The 23,857-nt window shown below is 45.3% G+C and overlaps 1 protein-coding gene across 1 annotated transcript; it reads left to right on the top strand.

The window, feature by feature from the left end:
• Nucleotides 1-751: 751 nt before the first annotated feature.
• aspm (assembly factor for spindle microtubules) lies at nucleotides 752-23,793 on the top strand. The gene is made up of 30 exons (XM_014123543.2): nucleotides 752-1,200; nucleotides 1,450-1,593; nucleotides 1,770-3,243; nucleotides 4,929-5,024; nucleotides 5,154-5,255; nucleotides 6,456-6,602; nucleotides 7,251-7,490; nucleotides 7,658-7,725; nucleotides 7,822-7,963; nucleotides 8,185-8,315; nucleotides 8,478-8,653; nucleotides 8,777-8,922; nucleotides 10,247-10,332; nucleotides 10,462-10,674; nucleotides 12,286-12,490; nucleotides 12,593-12,741; nucleotides 12,953-13,081; nucleotides 13,207-13,401; nucleotides 13,639-17,703; nucleotides 17,840-17,989; nucleotides 18,099-18,199; nucleotides 18,377-18,536; nucleotides 18,639-18,848; nucleotides 19,063-19,212; nucleotides 19,389-19,580; nucleotides 19,755-19,947; nucleotides 20,304-20,458; nucleotides 20,669-20,845; nucleotides 22,686-22,858; nucleotides 23,114-23,793. Exons 1-30 carry the CDS (start codon nucleotides 907-909, stop codon nucleotides 23,214-23,216), a joined length of 9,966 nt encoding a protein of 3,321 aa, XP_013979018.1. The 5' UTR covers nucleotides 752-906; the 3' UTR covers nucleotides 23,217-23,793.
• Nucleotides 23,794-23,857: the final 64 nt, after the last annotated feature.

Here is a 23,857-nt window from a genome sequence, read left to right as displayed (position 1 = left end):
TAATATAAATGTAAGTGGATGGGAAGGAGGAAACGGTGCATATTACATACATAATGAGAATGGCTATTTCAGGCTCCAGCACCGCACTGAATAGCCTAATCATGCGGGAAGATGTAGCCGAGGATGCTGTCTTCCGCTGCTGCTCTTTCAGGCTCCAGCACTGTACTGAATAGCCTAGCTTCTCTTATCGAGCCTGAACATTGTAAACCTAATTCGAAAAAAGTTCAGATGTTGCATACAACACACAAAACTCAATCAAACACAAATCAAGTACCAGTCAATGCAATTTCATTTACATGATTTTGTACAACATTTGTTCCACTGGTTAACTTTTGAATTGGACAACAGAAGGCCAAACGTAGCACTCACTATATGGGTCAAATTATTTTCGCCAACAAGCATTGCATCACGTATCAACATTTATTTACTAATTTAGTAGGCTATGTGGAAGACATAGCCCCGCCTGAATGTTGTCTTAAGTGATAAGAATACACTGTCTGAACCGTGAATGCACATCCACTGTAGATTATAACTTCTAGCTAAAAACTGCTACAAAATCTAATATCAACCTCGCCCCTTCCTGAGTTGCATCTGATGACTGTCGTGTGCATCTCGGAGTAGGCGCGGCTTATGGCAGTTTAAACATGTTGAGGATCTCTGATTGGCCATTCATTGTTTACCCCGCAGCGATTGGAACATGAAGCGGCCAACCTACGATATGATTGGCTAACAAACTAAAGAGAAATTCAAACTGAACGTAACTATTAACAGAGAAAGGTGTTTTCAGGCAGTTAACGTTAGCGCGTTGTAGAGAATAGTAAGAAAAATAATTTCTTTAATTAGCGCGATATTTCTTGAGATGATTCGGTGACTAACTTGCGTTGATTTCTACAGAGAAGTTTGGAAATGGCTCAGTTATCAGCGAGGGGAGGTTTCCTGGATTTTAGTCCCATCAAGAAAGAAGATTCATCTGCTGTTTCTTATGGCAATAAAGAAAACAATAGTTCCCATCCAGTTTTGAGTTTAATTCAGTTTTCAAGGGCTCCGTTTGTAACATTTGGAAATGTAAAGTTGGGATCTTCCAAATCATCAGTTCTTTGCATTGAGAATCCTGTTGAAGATGCAAACATAGAGGTGGCAATTGATAAGATTGCATCGACGAAAGGCTTTTCCGTGGATCAAACCCGATTTACAATTCAGGTAAGGGCTAGCTAGCATGTGCTCAAATATAATACTATAACTAGTTAGCTAACTTAACGTTAGATGGCAACGAGTGGGGCTAGTTGGCATGACATTCACCAAGTTAACGTTTTGTTAGCTGTCAGATGTAACGTAAACTAGCTAGCCAGCCAACAGTTGTCACATTTGTTTTCAAGTTCTACTAGCTAGCTAGCCATACATTTTACCCGTAGCTAGCTAACGTTATTTCCCCTGTCGTTTTTTTCCCAGCCTGAGGAACATGTCAATTTGACAATAACTTGGACACCGATAGAGGAAGGTGGTATTCGAGAGCTGATCACTTTCATTGCCAATGGGGTGGTCAAACACCAAGCCATTTTGCTCGGTAGAGCAGACGCACCTAAAAAGAGAAAGGTAACGTACTTAAAAAAATATATATATATATATATTATGCGTCGCATACTAACTAATTCACACTAATATCAACATGTAACCTAAGAAATCCAATTTCATTTGAACTATTTAAAAGCATCACAAATGCTCTATAAATAACTACAAATCACTTCATGTTATTTATTCCTTTGTTACAGAAGAGTCTGTGGGACTCAATCAAAAGCAAGAAGGCATTTGATCTATCAGACCCACCAAGGGGGAAGAAACACTCTGTGTCTTCCCTGAAGATGGCAGCCAACAAGACCTTCCATGTGTCCCGGACACCACAGTACAGACGGGAGAAGGTTCGCAGCCCGCTTGCCTCACTTAACAAAAAAGCCTGCACACCTGTCGAAGGGCAGACATTTAAGCAGGATGTGTTGGGACAGTTGAGTTTTGACAATGTCCAAAATAACTCGCCAGTTGTCTTTCTAGTCCCCGCTGCAAAGCTCATCGATTCCTCTGATGCAGCAGCCAGCTACAGTTGCCCAGTAGGCACACCTGAGTGCAGAGACCTCACCAGACTACTGAACACGACTGTGTCCCCTGTAGGCACTCCAGAGAGGTTTCAAAAGCTGATGCCCCGTATTCAGTCTATACAGAGCCCAGCCCCTGTGATTGATGACACTGTTGCGGACATAAGCCATACAGTGTTGGCCGGAACACCAGTGTTGTCTGTGAGAGATGCACTGGTCTTGATTGAGTCAGATCTAACTCATGTGGTTGGTGCAAGCCCTCCAAATGCGTGCTCTAGCTTTGATTTCTCCCACTCCTTGGAGTCAGCAAATGGAGAGAAGAATTGTGGCCCTGTCAAATCTGTGATTGACCTCAAAGCCCTGTCTGAAAGCCCCATCAAGTCAGATCCTGCACAGCCTAGACTAACCTTCTTCATCAAACCAAAACGTGTTACTGACAAGGAGGGTAGAGTAGAGGTTGGAGAAGTTCTTCCTCAATCCAAAAAGGTTACTTTCACCTCCACCACAGTCATCAAAAGCAAACCAGCCCCTGTCCAGGTACGCAGTCCTGGGGTGAGGAGAATCAAAACCTCTAGGCGCCGTCTCCTGGAGAAAACACTGGAGCTGTCTGGAGACAGTGGCCATTCAGAGTCAAGCCCTGGTACTACAGTTACCCCTGGTCTCCCTGTCATAGACTCTGATGCAAACCATGATTCTCCATTAATTATCTCCCCACGGGAGGCCAGGCTGCAGGTGCTGGAGTCAATTTCCTATAGCCCAGTGTTTTTGGATGATATCCCTGCTCCAGTCAACCTCTCCCTCAGCTCTCCTCTGCCTATGAACCCCCCCACTGGTGGCCCCCAGCACCTTGGCCTGGACGATTCCATTCTGGGAGCCACTCAGCTCCACACAGCACCAGTAGTGGAACCTCTACCTGACCGGGCAGGTGTGTTTCCTGTTTACAACCAGAGCCAGTTTGACGTGAGGGTGGTGCGGAGCAAAAAGAGGAAGAGCGATGAGTTTCTGAGGGATGGAGGGGAGAAAGTGGAGGATGCTGTGGAGAAAACGTTCCATGTGAAAAAGAGTAGGGTGTCAACAGTGGTGAAGGCACCCAACAGACCAGCTCAGCAGAAGGGGTTCAGTGCCTCCTCTCACAGGCAGCACACAAAAACATCAGGTGAGTTGGTAAATGTTGATTTTTGACATTTCCACGGTATTCTCTGTAAATTGAATTGATTTTAACCATTGTGCACATTGACTTGTGTGGTGCAGCAAGGCTAGGGGAGGGCGAACTCCAGTTGAGCACTGTTAACAAGGGTGGCAGCATTCTAATGGACTGCTTTGGAGTAGTAGGGCCAAGCTTAGAAAGCATGAGGACTGTTAACGAGGATGGCAGCATTCTAGTGGAGTAGTAGGGCCAAGCTTAGAAAGCATGAGGACTGCTGACTAGGGGAACAAGCTGCAGTTGAGCACAGTTCCCTTAAAGAGGGTGTGGCAGCCCTCCTAATTGACTGCCTGAAGACTTAAAGGTGTGCAGCTGTCACTATGGGGGGAGCATTCTCTAGAGCAGTGGTTCCCAAATTTTTATAGTCTCGTACCCCTTCAAACATTCAACCTCCAGCCGTATCCCCTCTAGCACCAGGGTGTGTTTTGCCATCATTGTAAGCCTGCCACACACACACTATATGATACGTTTATTAAACATAAGAATGAGTGAGTTTGTCACAACCCGGCTTGTGGGAAGTGACAAAGAGCTCTTTATAAGACCAGGTCACTAATAATAATCATCAATAATTTTGCTCTTCGTTTAACCATCTTGCATATAAAACCTTATTTGTTCATCGAAAAGGGTGAGTAACTCACCTCAGGTTAATGAGAAGGGTGTGCTTGAAAGGATGCACATATAACTCTGCAATGTTTTATTGGAGAGAGTCTGTCTTAAATCATTTTCCACACAGTCTGTGCCTGTATTTAGTTTTCGTGCTAGTGAGGGCCGAGAAACTACTCTCACATAGGTACGTGGTTGCAAAGGGCATCAGTGTCTTAACAGCGTGATGTGCCAAGGCAGGATACTCTGAGCGCAGCCCAATCCAGAAATCTGGCAGTGGCTTCTGATTTAAATGACATTTTCACAGAACTGCTTGTTGCCATTTCAATGAGGCTCTCCTGTTCAGATATCGTTAAGTGGACTGGAGGCAGGGCATGAACGGGATAACAAATCCAGTTGTTTGTGTCATCTGTTTTGGGAAAGTACCTGCGTAATTGTACCCAACTTAATGTGATTGGATGTTAATTATTTGTCTTGGCTGCCTCTATTGATGTTATTTTGCTGAACACTAGATTATTAAAATGTGTGTTTAACAGTGAAACGAGGCTACACAGGCGAGAGAAACTCACCCAAATGTGTAGCCCCATTGGAAAATATAATTGTTTACATTTTGAAAAATGTGAATCACATTTCTATTTTGTGTATCTCCGACGGCATTGCGCGTACCCCTGGGGTTGGAATACCTGCTCTAGAGCGCACATCCTGTCAGGTATGGCTAGGACTGATTTTTATGATTTGCAGCGTTTAAGCTTTTGGCTAGTCTTGTTCACTTCATGCTTTAGTTTTCTAAGTTTAAATTCTGGCCCTGTAGAGCTCTGGAAGAGCCAGAATTCTATTTTCCTTTTGTTAATTAAAGCCTCTTTGTTTGCACCACGCTCCTGTCTGAGTCAACCTTTTGTCACTGCCTATGCCTGGCCTCCAAGACAGTGTGAAACCCCGTGCACTGTCACGACATGCCTATTGCTATGAATATTTAACATTCCCTGGTCTATACTTCTTAAATGATGTGATCTGTGTGTATTCTTGTTTTTCAGCTTCTGTGCGTACTAGTTCTGCCTCCTCCATTATGGCTCCAAAGTCTGTTTCCCCTGCCCAAGCCAAGCAGCCAGCTCCAAAACCTGGCCAGCGAGGTACAAAAAGCTTGTCCTACAATGTGGAAAACAAGACAGTACACTGTAGATGTGTTGTATTGGTAAATTAGTAGGCCACTTTCTATGTGGAAGAGTTTTGCATATCTTTGTTTTCTACTCTGATCATAGGTGCACAGTCTTTGAAATCATTTGGTGGCTCATCTGTAAAAACTGCAAAGATTGTAGCTGTGGCCCAGTCAAAGCTCACATTCACCAAGCCTGGTCAAACAGGTAAGCTAGCCCTTTTCATACATACATACATGCATACACTAACTAACTACATGGCCAAAAGTATCCCTTCAAATGAGTGGTTTTGGCTATTTCAGCCACACCTGTTGCTGAAAGGTGTGAAAAAAATCAACCAAACAGCCATGCATTGGCTGTAGAATGGCCTTACTTAGGAGCTCAGTGACTTTCAACATGGCACCGTCATAGGATGCCACCTTTCCAAGTTAGTCAAGGTTCTGCCCTGCTAGAGCTGCCATGGTCAACTGTAAGTGTTATTGTGAAGTGGAAACGTCTAGGAGCAACACCGGCTCAGCCGTGAAGTGGTAGGCCACAAGCTCAAAGAACGGGACCACCGACGCTTACAAACTGACTCTGGAAGGAACGTCAGCACAAGAACTGTTGGTTGAGAGCTTCATGAAATGGGTTTTCATGGCTGAGCAGCCGCACAAGCCTAAAATCACCATGTGCAATGCCAAGCGTCGGTTGGAGTGGTAGAAGGCTAGTCACCGTTGGACTCTGGAGCAGTGGCAACGCGTTTTCTGGAGTGATGAATCACGCTTCACCATCTGGCAGTTTGACGGACGAATCTGGGTTTGGCGGATGCCAGGAGAACGCTACCTGCCCCAATGCTGTTTGGTGGAGGAGGAATAATAGTCTGGGGTTGTTTTTCATGGTTCAGGCCCCTTAGTTCCAGTGAAGGGAAATCTTAACGCTACAGCTTACAATGACATTCTAGACGATTCTGTGCTTCCAACTTTGTGGCAACAGTTTGGGAAAGACCCTTTACTGTTTTTAGTATGACAATTCCCCCGTTCACAAAGCGAGGTCTGCACATAAATGGTTTGTCAAGATCGGTGTGGAAGAACTTGACTGGTCTGCACAGAGCCCTGACCTCAACCCCATCAAACACCTTTGGGATGAATTGGAACGCCAACTGTGAGCCAGGCCTAATCGCCCAACATCCTCTCACAACCTCTCACGCTCTTGTGGCTGAATGGAAGCAAAGTCCCCTCTGGCAATGTTCTTCTAGAAAAGCGGAGGCTGTTCTAACAGCAAAAGGGGGACCAACTCCGTATTAATACCCATGATTTTGGAATAAGATGTTCAACGATCAGGTGTCCACATACTTTTGGCCATGTGGTGTGTGTGTGTGTATAGATAGATATATCTCTTTCTCTTACGGAACATACTTGTCACTTGCAGCCATACCAAGACACCCGATGCCGTTCGCTGCGAAGAACATGTTCTATGATGAGCGCTGGATAGAGAAACAGGAGACTGGGTTTACCTGGTGGATCAACTACGTCCTCACCCCTGATGACTTCAAGGTCAACACGGAGGTCACCAAAGGTAATGTTCACCTGGCTAGAGCAAGACGGTGACGTAGAGTACTGTTAGTTCCGAGACTCTCACCCTGACGTGTTGTCTTGGTGTGCTAGAGCTCTCGTGGAGGGACCACTGTTCTTATTCACTGACTGGACCTGCTATAGACCACATGGGCCATGACGGCTTCCTACTTGGAACCCTGCTACCCATGGGCATTTGTGGCATGATAGTCAACTGATGGCATGATGTTGAATTTTCATATAGTGGTTCTAATCAGTGGATAAGATAACAATTTAGTATTTTTGAAGGTAGGCCTTGAAATACATCCACAGGTACACCTCCAATTGACTCAAATGATGTCAATTATTCTATCAGAAGCTTCTAAAGCCATGACATCATGCACAGTCAACTTAGTGTATGTAAACTTCTGACCCACTGGAATTGTGATACAGTGAAGTAATCTGTCTGTAAACAATTGTTAGAATAATTACTTGTGTCATGCACAAAGTAGATGTCCTAATCGACTTGCCAAAACTATAGTTCAACAAGACATTTTTGGAGTGGTAGAAAAAACAGCTTTAATGACTCCAACCTAAGTGTATGTAAACTTCCGACTTCAACTGGATATAGAATTCCATTGCTTCGTATCTCACCATCTCTCTTGATGTGTAGTGAATGCCGTATCCCTGGCGATGGGCGGTAATGACAAGTTTGCCGTCAACAAGGCTCCCACCAAAGAGGAGATGTCGTTTAGTACTTACACTGCCAGGCGGCGGCTCAACCGGCTGCGTCGCTCCGCCTGCCAGCTTTTCACCTCCGAGCCCATGGTCAAAGCCATCCAGAGGCTGGAGTTGGAGGTGGAGGCTAGAAGGTTACTGGTACGCGGGGATCGGCATCTTTGGAAGGACATCGGTATGTATGCACAGTGGCGTTAGACATATTTAACAGTCTGATTCATATGGATGTGCGTTAAAACTCGAGTTGAATTAAAAGTTATGTCATTTCTAAGTAGTAGTACGCATATTCAAAGGTTCAGGTCCAAAAGCCAATGCAAAGTTGTTTTTTCCTTGTTTTTTTAGGGGAACGCCAAAAGGTTCTCAACTGGCTTCTATCGTACAATCCTCTTTGGTTACGGATTGGACTTGAGGTAGGCAGTCAGATATTGGTTTTATTTGTTTCATGTTTTTTTCCCTATATGTCTATTGTCCATGTTGAAGTCTCATGAAATGCAACCTGTTTTCAGACTATCTACGGGGAGATGATCTCACTGGAGAGCAACAGTGACGTCATGGGCTTAGCCTTGTTCATTCTGAAACGTCTGCTGTGGAACCCTGACATCGCTGCGGAGTTCAGACATGCCAAAGTACCCAACCTCTACAAAGATGGTAACTCATTGCTCTCCTATCTTCCATTATGCTCAGCTTTTTTGTTGCTATTTTCAGTGATTTAAAAAAAAATATATATATATATATATTATTTATTTAAATCTATATATATTATTTATTTAAATCTATATATATAATTTATTTAAATCTGTTGAATGGAATATTCTATGAAGTGTATTATATTAGTTGGTCATTGATTGTTATTGGTCTATGTTGTGTAGGCCACGAGAAGGCGCTGTCTCGTTTCACTCTGAAGAAGCTTCTCCTCCTGGTGTGCTTCCTGGATAAAGCCAAAGAGTCCAGGATGATCGAACATGACCCCTGTCTGTTCTGTATGGATGCAGAATTCAAGGTAAGGTGACACCAACTCCCATGGCCACAAATTAAGTAATCTGTCTGACAGACATTAACAGAGTTTGACTCTATTAAATTATTATCATTCCTTTGCAGCCCCCCCCCCCCCCCCCCCCCGTAGTACCTCCCATTGATCTCTTGATTGTTTTTTATTCTCCAGACTACCAAGGACCTGCTGCTGGCGTTCTCCAGGGACTTCCTGAGTGGAGAGGGGATCCTCCCTCGTCACCTGGCTTACATGGGCCTACCGGTCTCCCACGTCCAGACGCCTCTGGACGAGTTCAACTTCGCTGTCAAGAATCTGTCCGTTGACCTTAAGTGTGGAATCCGTCTAGTGTAAGACATATTATCACACCTGTCATTTTGGTGTCATTGTTGGGGTGTAAAGAAAGCCTGCACAAAGTGTTGGCTCTCCATGTTAAGGGTTGGTGACTGTATTAGCGTATGTTTTTCTGTCAGGCGTGTGATGGAGCTGTTCATTCAGGACTGGAGCCTGTCCCATAAGCTGAGGATGCCTGCAATCAGTCGTCTGCAGAAGGTCCACAACGTTGACATAGCCCTGCAGGTGCTCCGAGCCAGAGGGGTTGACCTCAAGGATGAGCATGGTAAATTCACCTTTTTCTCTCCAATTCTTTGTCAAATAGAATTTGACAAAAATAATGAATGAGAAACTCTGCTAGTTAGACAGTGAGGTGTCCCAGTGAAGATTAACAGGTGACTGACTCTAAAAAGAAACGTATTGTTTTGAAAATGGCCCGTGGCATCGATATGATTCAAACATTTGTTCTAGTGTCAAAATGTACTACTAAGAGTGAATAGGATAATTTTGGTGAAAGTCAGTCTCGTCTAAAACAGATTTACAAGATAGGAAGAAATGGTATGTCACGGGATGAAGTGTACCGTAACAGTTTTTCTTGGGATAATTTTAATTCTGCCGACAGCACCCAAATAATAATCAATTCAGAGCACAGCTGCATGTGACTAGATCGTAATGGTCAATTTGGATTGACATTAGATACCCCTATAGGGCTAGTTATGGACCCTCATTAAATTAAATAATGTACATGGGACGTTAGCTCCAAATTTCAATGACTTAACTTAAAACCAATTTTAAATTGTAGAAATTCATGTACAAATATTGAAGGCTAAAAGATGTGCAACGTGAAAATATTGTTTCATTTACATTCTGTAATTTATTGACGGTCCCTAACTTCCCCCAGAGATGTGCTGTCCAAAGTTGAACCTACTTTGCGATAGTTGCACATCAGCCAGGTGAAGCTAATTGGCTAAATAATTTGGTTTAACGTTTCCCACCTGCAGACACACGAGACACCCGTATCAAACCACACGCTGAACAAACTTGTTTTAATTTCGTCGTGGCCGCTAGCGTTTCTTAATCAACCAAATCTAAAACTAGGCCAAATCAGGAAGTGCAGGGCCTCCCTAATGCTGCAGTGGTCTAAGGCACTGCATTGCAGTGCTTGAGGCATCACTACAGATCCAGGTTCGATCCCGGACTGTGTCGCAGCTGCCCACGACCAGGAGACCCATGAGGCGCCGCACAATTGGCCCAGCGTCGTCCTGGTTAAGGGACAGTTTGGCCTTCCGAGATGTCCTTGTCCCATTGTGGTCTAGCAACTCCTGTGGCAGGCCGGGCGCATACATGCTGACATGGTCGGCAGTTGTACAGTCTTTCCTCCGACACATTGGTGCGGCTGGCTTCCGGGTTAAGCGAGCAGTGTGTCAAGAAGCAGCGGCTGGGTCGTGTTTCGAAGGACGCATGGCTCTCAAACTTTGCCTCTCCAGAGTCAGTACAGTAGTTGCAGCGATGGGACAAGACTAACTACCAATTTGGATATCACGAAAAAGGGGTGAAAAAAAATCAGGAAGTGCAGTCGCTTTTTAACTAATTGCCATCATGTCTTCCAGATGCTGTCATTGACTCCAGAGATATTGTGGATGGACACAGGGAGAAGACACTGAGCCTGCTGTGGAAGATCATTTTTACCTTCCAGGTACATTTCATAACCTGACAATGACTTTGGATAAGTGTCGCTTCATCCACTCCCATTACAATAACACATTTTATCCCACATTCATCTCTGTTTTTATGAATGACCCCCCCCCCCCCACCTTCTGTCCAGGTGGAGGTGCTTCTGGACGAGGACCAGCTGAGAGAAGAGATCAGTTTCCTCAAACACACCTGGACCACCAAACAGAGGCTGGCCTCACTGAGGGCCGACAAAGGTGTGCTGCAGAAGACTGCCAAGCCTAGACCCCCGTTCGAGCACAGTAGCTCAAAGATCACTCTACTCATGGAATGGGTCAGTGCTGTCTGCCAGTTCTACCACTTGAAGGTGAGTTTGTTGCTAGATCGAATCCCTGAGCTGACAAGGTAAAAATCTGTTCTGCCCCTGTTCCTAGGCCGTCATTGTAAATAAGAAATTGTTCTTAACCTGTTGAGGACAGACGTTCCGCTAGCGAACAGCCAATGGCATCGCACGGCGCGAAATACAAAACCAACTAAAATACCACAATTCAATTTTCTCAAACAATCAACTATTTTACACCATTTTAAAGATAAGACTCTCGTTAATCTAACCACATTGTCCGATTTCAAAAAGGCTTTACAGCGAAAGCAAAACATTAGATTATGTTAGGAGAGTACATAGACACAAATAATCACACAGCCATTTTCCAAGCAAGCATATATGTCACATAAACCAAAACCACAGCTAAATGCAGCACTAACCTTTGATCTTCATCAGATGACACTCCTAGGACATTATGTTATACAATACATGCATGTTTTGTTCAATCAAGTTCATATTTATATCAAAAACCAGCTTTTTACATTAGCATGTGATGTTCAGAACTAGCATACCCACCGAAAACTTCCAGTGAATTTACTACATTACTCACGATAAACGTTGACAAAATACATAACAATTATTTTAAGAATTATAGATACAGAACTCCTTTATGCAATCGCGGTGTCCGATTTTAAAATGGCTTTTCGGCGAAAGCACATGTTGCAATATTCTGAGTACATAGCTCGGCCATCACGGCTAGCTATTTTGACATCCGCCAACTTCGGGGTCACCTAAACTCAGAATTACTATTAGAAAAATTGGATTACCTTTGCTGTTCTTCGTCAGAATGCACTCCCAGGACTTCTACTTCAACAACAAATGTTTTGGTTCCAAATAATCCATAGTTATATCCAAATACCTCCGTTTTGTTCGTGCGTTCAGGTCACTATCCGAAGGGTAACGCGCGAGCGCATTTCGTGACAAATGTCAAAATATTCCATTACCGTACTTAGAAGCATGTCAAACGCTGTTTAAAATAGATTTTTATGCTATTTTTCTCGTAAAATAGCGATAATATTCCAACCGGGCAACGTTGTATTCGTTCAAAGACTGAAAGAAAAACATGGCGGGTTCTCGTGACCGCGCATCTCCAGTCTCACTGTCCCCAGGCTGACCACTTACAAACTCTGCTCCTATACTTTGCCCAGAGACAGCAGACACCCCATTCCAATTTCAGGTGGCTTTAGAGAGCCAATGGAAGCCTTAACGTGTCACGTTATAGCACAGATGCTGTAATTTTGATAGATGTAACAGAAGGACAACAAATTGTCAGACAGGGCACTTCCTGCATGGAATCTTCTCAGGTTTTGGCCTGCCATATGACACCATTCAAACAGTTTTAGAAACTTTAGAGTGTTTTCTATCCAAATCTACTAATTATATGCATATTCTAGTTTCTGGGCAGGAGTAGTAACCAGATTAAATCGGGTACGTTTTTTTTATCCGGCTGTGAAAATACTGCCCCCTATCCCAAAGAAGTTAACTGACTTGCCTAGTTAAATAAAAAATAAAAATCAGGTAATCTTTTTAAACAACTTAATACTTCACATACATGCATTTTATGGTCAGCCATTTTGAATTGATCTCTTTTTCCAGGCAGAGAACTTCACGGTGTCGTTCTCAGACGGTCGTATCCTCTGCTACCTGATCCACCACTACCACCCCAGCCACCTACCGGCAGACAGCGTCAGCCACAACACCACCCAAACTGTGGAGTGCTCCCAGAGAGGACGAGTTGAACTCAACAGCTCCTCTAGCGACTCGGACATCTCCTTTGACACCTGGCCCACCACACAAAATGGTATTTCTTCCCAAAATGCATCCATTTAGTGAAGCAGTTAAAACGTTTTCATTGCGTAAGTAGAAAATGGGCAGGTTATTTTTATTCTGTTATTGTTAATAGGCCTAGTGTCGCCATCAATGGAGTTCAAAGAGCTTCTGGAGAATGAGAAGAATAACTTCAGGCTGGTCAACACTGCAGTGTCTGACCTGGGAGGGGTTCCTGCCATGATGAACCCTGCTGACATGTCAAACACTATCCCAAATGAGAAGGTGGGAGGTGCTTTATGATCTACCAAGGTTGGACTGTGCATTTATTTTCTCAGGGAAAACTAGGGAACTGTTTCAACTTTGATTCATTTCGATACATTCTTGTAATTGTCAGTGCCTTTTTTTTTTTAATTATTATTATTTATTTTTTTTTACAAAAATGCTGAATCTCAAGTGTTTCCAGATCCATTTGATCTGTGTTTCTCTGTTCCAGGTGGTGACATGTTACCTGTCCTTCCTGTGTGCCCGTCTCCTGGACCTGCGGAATGAGACCCGTGCTGCCAGGGTCATCCAGGAAGCTTGGAGAAAGTACCGGCTGAAGAAGGATCTGAAGCTTTACCAGGTTACATCTAGTCTATATTACCTGTCAAAGTTACTGTTTTTCTGTGATTTTCTGTTTGGTGCAGATGTCATCTCTTGTACATGGAAAAACTTCTCACATCTCATCTATCCCCTCATCTGGTATAGGAAAGGACTGTAGCTGCGGGGAAGATCCAGGTGCTGGTCAGGCAGTTTCTCCAGAGACGCAGAGCTGTCTGTCAGACAGCTGCAGCCATCCGCATCCAGGCTGCATGGAGGGGCTACAAGGCACGGAACGCCCTGACACTGAGGAGAAAGGCTCTACTCTGGGCTCTCCAGGTTGCTGCTGCTACCACCATCCAAGTATGTTTGTTATTATTATAGAATTTCATATATCTGCTGTTGTTCCTACCTACCCACCCACCCATCATGCTCATACTTAGTAACCTACTCACCATTAGTTATAGCTATACTACATGCATGAGGTATAGTATGTAAAGTAATCTCTGCCAGTTTGCATCACTGTGGAAAGATCTTGAACAGTATTGATAACTGGTAACTGGTTTTGAGTTATCTAAGCACATTTCACTTGTCAAACAGGCACAATGGAAGAAGTATGTTACCTTGAAAAACTACCAGCGCTTGAGATTGCACGTTGTTAAAGTTCAAGCTCTCTGGCGGATGAAGATGGCAGTCACTACCTACAGAAGGACACAGTGGGCTGCAACAGTAATTCAGAAGCATGTTAGGGCCTCGACTCTGGCAAGGGAAGAGCGTGAACGTTACTGCTCACTAAGATCGGCAGCTGTCAAAATCCAGAGAAACTATCGGAGACGGAAGACTCGGAGACTGCAGAGGGAGAACCATGCTGCCACAGTGATACAAACTGCATTTAAGAAATGGCACAGTGACAAAATGTCCCGAAGGACCGCAGCTGCCCTGAAGATTCAGTCTTGCTACAGAATGCGCAGGTGCCTAGAACAGTACATGAGCACCCAGCGGAGCGCCATCCTCATTCAGACTTGGTGTAGAGGGCATGCACAGAGACGTAACTTTGAGACATTGAAACTGCAGCATCACTCTGCCACTATCATCCAAAGTGCTTTTAGGGCAAGCACGGTCAGAAAACAGATGGCGACGATGAGACAATCCTCAGTCGTGATTCAGCGTTGGTTCAGGGCCTCTGTACAAAGAGATGCAGGGAGGCAACAGTTCCTGAAAATGAGATGTGCTGCTGTTACCATACAGTCCGCTTATCGTGGACATACGGCTCGGAGACTAATGCAACAACAGAATCAGGCAGCCACAGTCATCCAGACAACTTTCATGAAGTTTGTGGCCAGAAGAAAATTCTTGTCCTTGAAAAAATCTGCGATTGTTGTCCAACAGAGATTTCGAGCCAAGCTAGTAGGGGGGAAATCAAGGAAAGAATATATGGCCCTCCAATATTCTGCATTGAGAATACAATCTATCTGGAGAGGTAGGGCCGAGAGGAAGAGGAAGGAAAAACTGCATAAATGCGCCACACTCATTCAGTCGTCCTACCGTAGACATGTGTTGCAGTCACAGTTCAGGTCGAGAAAGGAGGCTGCTTTGGCCATCCAAAGCCAGTACAGAGCTTATAGGGCAGGGAAAACGATTAGAACTGACTATCTCCTGGTCAAGAAAGCTGCTGTTACTGTACAAGCCAGGTTCCGTGGCATGAGAGTTAGGCAAGAGCAGAGTCAAAAACACCAGGCCGCCACTGTCCTTCAGTCAGTAGTGAGAGTCTTTCTCTGTAGAAGACGATATGTGTTACTGCAACGTGCCGCTATAGTCCTCCAGTGTCGGTACCGGGCTCTTGTAGCAGGCAGAACACAGCGAGCGCAGTACAGCCAGCTGAAATTGGCCACTGTAAAGCTACAGGCTGCTTACCGGGGAGACACAGTCCGAAGAGACCTAAGGACGAAACACCAAGCTGCTATGGTCATCCAAGCTCGGTTAAGAATGCACAAAGTGCGTCAGGCCTATATTGCCACAAAGGTGGCGGCCATCATCGTACAGCAGCATTACAGGGCCAATCGGCTCCGAGATCTACAGATGCAGCAGTACACCTCAGTGAAGTCTGCTGCAGTTGTGATTCAGGCAGTGTATCGCGGTCACAGAGCAAGAATAGAGGTTGCTAGGATGCACCACTCAGCCATGGTCATTCAGAGGAGGTTCCTCACTTTCAGGGACAGGAAACGCTTCCTTGCGGTCAAAACTGCTGTTCTACTATGTCAACAGAGATGCAGGGATGTGGCCATGGTAAGAAAATACCAGAGGGACTATCTGTTGAGGCTTAGGGCAGCCACTGCTCTGCAAGCAGCTTTCAGAGGGATGAAGGTCCGGAAGCAGTTTCAGACTGAATGCAGAGCGGCCGTACTCATTCAATCTCACATCCGGAAACGCCTGCAGAGGGCGCACTATAAGAGGCTTCATTGGGCTGTAAACACAGTGCAGGCTCGTTACAGAGCCAACAAGAAGATGATTGAAGACAGGAAAGCACTGAGTGTAAAGAGGAGTGCTGTTGTCGTGTTACAGTCTGCCTTCCGGGGCATGCTATCCAGACAGCGCATGAGAGAGATGCACAAGGCCGCCAGTGTTCTCCAGAGAAGTTACAGGGCTCACTGCGTACGCCGACTATACCTCTCCTTGAGATCCTCTGTCCTTGCCATTCAACAAAAATATCGTGCCGCTGTTGCAGCGAAACAGCAGATGCATCACTACCAACGAATGCGCAGTGCTACAATCCTGCTCCAAGCAGCATACAGAGGCCAGAGAGCCAGAAAGGAGACCAGTCTTCAACATCAAGCTGCCACCACGATCCAGGCTGCCTTCAGAAAGCACAGAGAGGAAGTCAAGTTCCAGGCCATGAGGTTTGCTGCCACCATCATCCAGAGATACTTCAGATCTCACATTCAAATGAAACAAGACCGAGACCAGTTCTTGACACTGAAGGATTCAGCCATAGTCCTTCAGGCAGCTTTCAGAGGGCGTTGTGTGCGCCATGACGTTGCTAAGATGAAGAGAGCTGCTTCTGTGATTCAGGCCAGCTTCAGGATGCACAAGGAGCAGGTCAAGTTCCAGGCCATGAGACTGTCTGCTGTCATCATTCAGAGGTTCTACAGATCTCACATTCAAATGAAACAAGACCGAGACAAATTCATAAAGCTCAGAGAGTCTGCCATAGTCCTTCAGGCAGCTTTCAGAGCATATCACATTCAACAAGATGCTAAGATGCACAGAGCTGCTTCTGTGATTCAGGCCAACTTCAGAATGCACAAGGAGCAGGTCAAGTTCCAGGCCATGAGACTATCTGCTGTCATCATTCAGAGGTACTACAGATCTCACATTCACATGAAACGAGACCGAGACAGATTCATTAAGATCAGAGAGTCCGCCATCGTCCTTCAGGAAGCTTTTAGAGAAATGATGGCCCTGAAGCAGTTTCAGACTGAATGCAGAGCGGCCGTACTCATTCAATCTCACGTCCGGAAACGCCTGCAGAGGGCGCACTATAAGAGGCTTCATTGGGCTGTAAACACAGTGCAGGCTCGTTACAGAGCCAACAAGAAGATGATTGAAGACAGGAAAGCACTGAGTGTAAAGAGGAGTGCTGTTGTCGTGTTACAGTCTGCCTTCCGGGGCATGCTATCCAGACAGCGCATGAGAGAGATGCACAAGGCCGCCAGTGTTCTCCAGAGAAGTTACAGGGCTCACTGCGTACGCCGACTATACCTCTCCTTGAGATCCTCTGTCCTTGCCATTCAACAAAAATATCGTGCCGCTGTTGCAGCGAAACAGCAGATGCATCACTACCAACGAATGCGCAGTGCTGCAATCCTGCTCCAAGCAGCATACAGAGGCCAGAGAGCCAGAAAGGAGATCAGTCTTCAACATCAAGCTGCCACCATGATCCAGGCTGGCTTCAGAAAGCACAGAGAGGAAGTCAAGTTCCAGGCCATGAGGTTTGCTGCCACCATCATCCAGAGATACTGCAGATGTTACATTCAAATGAAACAAGACCGAGACAGGTTAAAAAAGTGCAGAGTGTCTGCCATAGTCCTTCAGGCTGCTTTCAGAGGGTATCGTGTTCGACAAGACGTTGCTAAGATGTGCAGAGCTGCTACTGTGATCCAGTCTGCCTTCAGAAGACACCAGGCCAGGACACGGTACAACAAAACACAAGCCTCTGCCGTCACGATCCAAAGATGGTACAGATCATGCAACGTCCTCAGACGACAAAGGGATGATTACTTGGCCCTCCGAGAAGCTGCTGTGAAGCTTCAGTCAGCCATCCGTGGAACGCTGGCAAGAAGGCTGGCCAGACGCAAACGTGCGGCTGTCAAGATCCAGTCCGTGATACGCATGTCCATCCAACGGACAAGGTATCTGACCCTGCGAACCAGCACGGTAAAGCTGCAGTCTCACTGCAGGGCTTGGGTGGCGAGGAGGATATTCCTGAAGCGTCGGACAGCGGCCGCGACTCTCCAAAAGTACTACAGAGGCCGGCAGGCCCAGAGAGAGCAGCGATCCCTGTACCTAAAGACCCTGACCACTGTCAAAACGCTGCAGGCCAGAGTGCGTGGACACATCCAACTCAAGAGGTACCAGAATCTCAAGAGAAGTGCAGTCACAATTCAGGTCTGTACCAAAGTAATATTTCCTATATAGTCTGTTGATGTTAACATTCTTTGGATTTATTAAAAATACCTTAACTATATGCCAAAATTGGACCGTAAATGCAGTTGACAAAAATTACTGTTCCTTTTTCATTCAGGCATTTTACCGTGGAATGGTGGAGAGGCGACGGTTTCAGCATCAAAGGGCATCTGCTGCTATAATACAGGAACGTTTCAGGGCCCATCTCCTCTGCCAAAGAGAGAGGGCAAAGTACCTGGAAATGAAGAAGTCTGCTGTTCTTATTCAAGTTAGTAATCAATCGACGACTACTGCTAATAATATTCCGTACTGAGATGAATCAATGTTATTTTATTGATCATGGTCGAATGTTATCTTGTTGCTTGTTTGGATTGCAGGCAGTGTTCCGTGGTGACCTTGCCAGACAGAGTGCCAAGAATCGCCAGGTGGCTGTCGCCACAGTCCACCGATGTATGCAGACCAGGCATCTACGCAACAGGTAATAATACAACTTATCTTTTTTAGTTACTTGAGCATCAGAAATGGTTTGTCCTCTTAAGTTTCATAGATTGCTTTGATGACTAGGGTCCTGTCGACTTGTTTTGGATGTGCCTTACTTTACTATGGAAAAGTGGGCCTCAGTCAAATGAAGTGCTTTGGTTTTGTTTTCCTCCAGGTTCCTAGTGATCCAGCGTAGTGTAAGGGTCATTCAGTGCAGATGGAGGGAGACCTTGAAAGCCAGGGAAGAGCGTCACAACTTCCTGGTCATGAAAGCCGCCGCTGTTACAATCGAAGCGTCATGGAGAGGCCATGCGACCAGGAATCACCTGCGTAAGGTAAGACTATTTCATCTCATGGATCTAACCAGGTCCATCTTTCTTTTGATGGCCAACTCTGATGATTGAGTCATCCAGACTGAACCTCTATCTCCCCTCCAGGAGCAGAGGGCTGCGGTGCTGGTCCAGTCGTCCTTCCGGGGATGGGTCCAGAAACGGGCGTTCCAGAGACAAAAAGAGGCTGCCCTGGTCCTACAGAGGAGAGTCCGAGCTATGCAGCAGGCTAAAGCAGAGAGGGTCAAATACACACGTTTGAAACAGGCTACCATCACTGTCCAGGCTCACTGCAGAGGCTGGATCGTCAGAAGACAGGTAATAGAACTTACTGTGTAACCTGATCTAGGATCAGTTAAGCCTACGGTAAATCGTTAGTGTTACTATTTAGGATGGGTGAAATCAACTGACCCTGAATCAGTGGTAAATGCTGAGATTATTACAAGAAAGCCAACTGTCGCTTCTCTTCTATAGTGTTCTCAGAGAACACGAGATCGGAACACCATCTTTTGTTTTGTCCTCTGTCTTGTAGTTGAGAGACACGGCCTCTGCGGAGAGGAGGGTGCGTTTCTGCGCGGCTGTGTACCACCACCTCTGTGCTGTGAGGATCCAGAGAGCTCTGAGGTCACACTGGGCTCTGCAGTCTGCCAAGAGACAGATCACCTCTGTCATATTTATACAGGTACAACGTCATCCCTTTTTAACTACTGGAACCCCCCCAAACTGTATGTTGTCATCAATATGAGTTGAGAGTAACAAGACATCGCATCAGTTCTACTACTGGAGGGGGATCATTATGAATGGACAGTTCTGTTGAAGGACAGTAAACATGTCTTTCTGACATTTTGTTCCTGCCAGAGGTGGCTGAGAGCACGGCTCCAGAGGCGGCGATACCTGGAGGACAGGAGGAGGTTGGTCGTGGCCCAGAGGGCAGCCAGGAGTTGGTTAGCCCGCCGCCATCACGCCGCCTCCACCATCCAGCAGGCCGCCAGGACCTTCCTCCTCCGTAGGCGGGAACAGAGGGTTCAGCAGGGAATCATCAAGGCACAGGTACTGTACTGAGCCAGAGTCTCTGTTCAATACATTCAAGAGGGAATTAAGTTCCACTCAGTACAGCATCCTTGCTTTATGTTGTCATTAGAAAAAAAATGAATGCTTTTTTCATTCTCTCCCTCTACTCCTCTCTCTTCACCACCCCTGGGTCTTATCCCTCTCTCTGTTTAGGCGTTGTGGCGAGGCCACCAGTCCAGAAAGCTCCATGACAATCGTAAAGTGGTGTCCATGAGGCATCGTCTGCGGAAGGTGTCTGAGGAGGTACGAGAGGAGGACCGGCTGTGCAACAAGACGTCCTGGGCCATCGAATACCTCCTCAAATACAAGCAGTTCTCCTATATCCTGGAGGCTCTGAAGAATCTGGGTGAGACCGCGCTCATCCCACTACACTGAAGCAATAATAGTCCTGAAATGACCATTACATGGAAATGTGAAAAATATCTTTACTGATATATGCAGGGTTAGAGCTAGTTGACAGCATGTCAGAGCTTAACGGCTGTTGGTAGAGTAGTACACTGGATGGTACTATTGGGGTATTGACATTTAACCATGTTAGGGAGACTGGTTGACTAACAGGAAGTGTGGGGGGTGGGGGCATTGACATGATGAACCATGTTAGGGAGACTGGTTGACTAACAGGAAGTGTGGGGGTGTATTGACATGATGAACCATGTTAGGGGGACTGGTTGGCTAACAGGAGGTGGATGTTTGTTTATGCAGAGACCGCCACTAGGCTGTCCCCAGAGTGCTGTGAGCGTCTGGTGACGAGCGGAGCCACGCTGGTCATCTTCACGCTGATCCGCAGCTGCAACCGTAGCGTCCCCTCTATGGAGGTCATTACCTATGCCATCCAGGTGCTCCTCAACCTCTCCAAGGTGGGTCCTCCCTAACACCCCTTGTTGTGCACAGGCCTATATGGATACTTTTGAGTAGATGTCAATTCTGCCCAGATAAAACTATAATTCTTCCTGTTATTTTTACTTTGTAAAACAAAATGTTTGTTTAATTGTGAATATTCTCGGCCTTCGCTGCAGCCCTCCTGGCTCAATAGACTAACGCTGCGTGTTTCTTTCGCTCTTCATCAGTATGACAAGACAATCGAGGCAGTTTATGCGGTGGAGAACTCTGTGGACACACTGCTGGACCTGCTCCAGATATACAGGGAGAAGGCTGGAGACAAGGTGGCCGACAAAGGAGGCAGCATCTTCACCAAGGCCTGCTTCCTCCTGATCATCCTGCTACAGGACAAGTACAGGGCTCTGGTATGGCACTACTGCTGCTTCTATTGCTACTGCTGCTTCTATTGCTGCTGCTGCTTCTATTGCTGCTGCTGCTTCTATTGCTGCTGCTGCTTCTATTGCTGCTGCTGCTATATCTTTTGCTGCTGCTGCTATATCTTTTGCTGCTGCTGCTATATCTTTTGCTGCTGCTGCTATATCTTTTGCTGCTGCTGCTATATCTTTTGCTGCTGCTGCTATATCTTTTGCTGCTGCTGCTATATCTTTTGCTGCTGCTGCTATATCTTTTGCTGCTGCTGCTGCTATATCTTTTGCTGCTGCTGCTGCTATATCTTTTGCTGCTGCTGCTGCTATATCTTTGCTGCTGCTGCTGCTATATCTTTTGCTGCTGCTGCTGCTATATCTTTGCTGCTGCTGCTGCTATATCTTTTGCTGCTGCTGCTGCTATATCTTTTGCTGCTGCTGCTGCTATATCTTTTGCTGCTGCTGCTGCTATATCTTTTGCTGCTGCTGCTGCTATATCTTTTGCTGCTGCTGCTGCTATATCTTTTGCTGCTGCTGCTGCTATATCTTTTGCTGCTGCTGCTGCTATATCTTTTGCTGCTGCTGCTGCTATATCTTTTGCTGCTGCTGCTGCTGCTATATCTTTTGCTGCTGCTGCTGCTGCTATATCTTTTGCTGCTGCTGCTGCTATATCTTTTGCTGCTGCTGCTGCTATATCTTTTGCTGCTGCTGCTGCTATATCTTTTGCTGCTGCTGCTGCTATATCTTTTGCTGCTGCTGCTGCTATATCTTTTGCTGCTGCCGCTGCTATATCTTTGCTGCTGCTGCTGCTATATCTTTGCTGCTGCTGCTGCTATATCTTTTGCTGCTGCTGCTGCTATATCTTTTGCTGCTGCTGCTGCTATATCTTTTGCTGCTGCTGCTGCTATATCTTTTGCTGCTGCTGCTGCTATATCATTTGCTGCTGCTGCTGCTTCTATTGCTGCTGCTTCTATTGCTGCTGCTGCTATTATCGCTGCTGCTATCTGCTTCTATTGCTGCTGCTGCTATCTGCTGCTATTGCTGCTGCTGCTGCTGCTGATATCTGCTGCTATTGCTGCTGATATCTGCTGCTATTGCTGCCATCTGCTGCTATTGCTGCCATCTGCTGCTATTGCTGCCATCTGCTGCTATCTGCTTCTATTGCTGCTGCTTCTGCTATCTCTGCTGCTATTGCTGCTGTCTCTGCTGCTATCTCTGCTTCTATTGCTGCTGCGATGCTATCGCTGCTGCTGCGATGCTATCGCTGCGGTGCTTCTATTGCTGCGGTGCTTTTATTATTACTACTTTCCTAAAGAAAATAATGTACTTTTTACTTCATACATTTTCCCTGACACCCAAAAGTACTCGTTACATTTTGAATGCTTAACAGGACAGGAAAATGGTCTAATTTACAAACTTATCAAGAGAACATCCCTGGTCATCCCTACTGCCTCTGATCTGGTGGACTCACTAAACATGCATGCTCCATTTGTAAATTATGTTGGAGTGTGCCCTTGACTATCCGTAAATTAAAAAAACAAGAATGTTGTGCCGTTTGGATTGCCTAATAGAAATAATTTAAAATTGTTTATACTTTTGATACTCTCTTTTTGCAATTTACTTTTATAGTTTTACTCAAGTAATATTTTATTGGGTGACTTTCACTTGAGTAATTTTCTATTAAGGTGTATTTTTGCTTTTACTCAAGTATGACAAATGGGTTATTTTTCTGCTGCTACTTCAACCTGCGGCGGCTACTGCTGCTACTGCTTCTGTCTGACTGGTTAATGTTGTTCACAACTCAACATGTCTGACTTGGGTTGGTTTCTGTGGTCTTCAGGAAGTGAGGAAGCTTTCCAAGGCAGTTGACCGGCTCCGCAGCATCTACCGCCTCACTGCACGCAAACACAAGATGGATGCAGAGAGAACAGTGGTCAAGCAGAAGATGGGCGCATCCATAAATGGAAGCTTCATGGTCCCGGCAACCCCCCGCAAATCCAAGCCAGTGCCTAAGTGAGTACGCTGGTACCAGTACCATGGAACAAATGGGATAGTCCTAAAAGTGCAAACTGCCCACCCTGCATGTCTATCAAGCTAAATCAAGCGCATCAAGTATCTAGGTAACTGCTTAGGACTTAGAAAAGTTGCCCGAAACAATCTTTGTCAATAATGCTGATTCTACTTGAACCAAGTATGAGTAAGATGTACTCAAACTATTTCTTCAGTAAACCTGTTGTCACAGATTTTAATGCATTATTTTCTTCTCAGATTCTCCCCTGACTGGGTTCTCAGAAAGGACAAACTGCAAGACATCGTTGACCCTCTCCGAGCTGTACAGATGGTGGCTGACGTCTTCTCTATTGTGCTTTAAATATACTTAATGAAATATTTTCTTTAGCTTTTTCCATAGACATTTTTTTGTATAATTGTTTATTAAATGATACGCATATGATAATTGTATTTTTTTTTTATGTACTCTATGCTGATGTCCTTTTTTTTTTTTTTTGCTTGTTAATGTTTTGATTCTATCTAGAAAAAGCTCCATGAGTTGTCTTTGATAACATTTGATTCAATAAGAAGACATGATGCAAGGTGTATACACTGATGGTTGGTGGCCACACGGTGGAAGCATTTAGGCTGTAGGTTAATGGATTGAATAAGGGTGAATTAAAGAACATGTAGACCTATTACTATTATCCCATGTTAATGATCTAAAAACCTCTGTGGGAGAAAAACACTAGAAGTCTCCTGACAATGGGTGAGTAACGTGGCGTTTTAACTGTCTAGATAGGTGTGTGTGTGAAGCATCTGGTTATAGAAAGACGTGATTTAGATCTAATTTGCACATGCCAAACAGAAAATATACCGGAGCGATTCTTGAATCCATTCTGTAAATATTTACTTTGACTGCCTACTGCTGTAAATAAAACATCTGATGTCACCTGAAAGAGCCTTGTGCTGTGACCACTTCCTGCCATGAGATGCTTTATCCCCACCGTTGTTGTTTCTGAC

The sequence above is a fragment of the Salmo salar genome, chromosome ssa10, assembly GCF_905237065.1.
Source record: "Salmo salar chromosome ssa10, Ssal_v3.1, whole genome shotgun sequence".
Taxonomy (NCBI): Eukaryota; Metazoa; Chordata; class Actinopteri; order Salmoniformes; family Salmonidae; genus Salmo; species Salmo salar.
The sequence above is the reverse complement of the archived record's forward strand: the minus strand, read 5'-3'. Positions and strand labels throughout refer to the sequence as shown.

What these genes read in the sequence shown, in the direction of transcription:
- aspm (XM_014123543.2), top strand. Translation starts at nt 907, where the DNA reads ATGGCTCAGTTATCAGCGAGGGGAGGTTTCCTGGATTTTAGTCCCATC. An exon ending in CTGCTGCTACCACCATCCAA is followed by an intron (nt 13,402 to 13,638) that starts GTATGTTTGTTA and finishes CTTGTCAAACAG; the next exon opens with GCACAATGGAAGAAGTATGT. An exon ending in TGCTCCTCAACCTCTCCAAG is followed by an intron (nt 20,459 to 20,668) that starts GTGGGTCCTCCC and finishes GCTCTTCATCAG; the next exon opens with TATGACAAGACAATCGAGGC.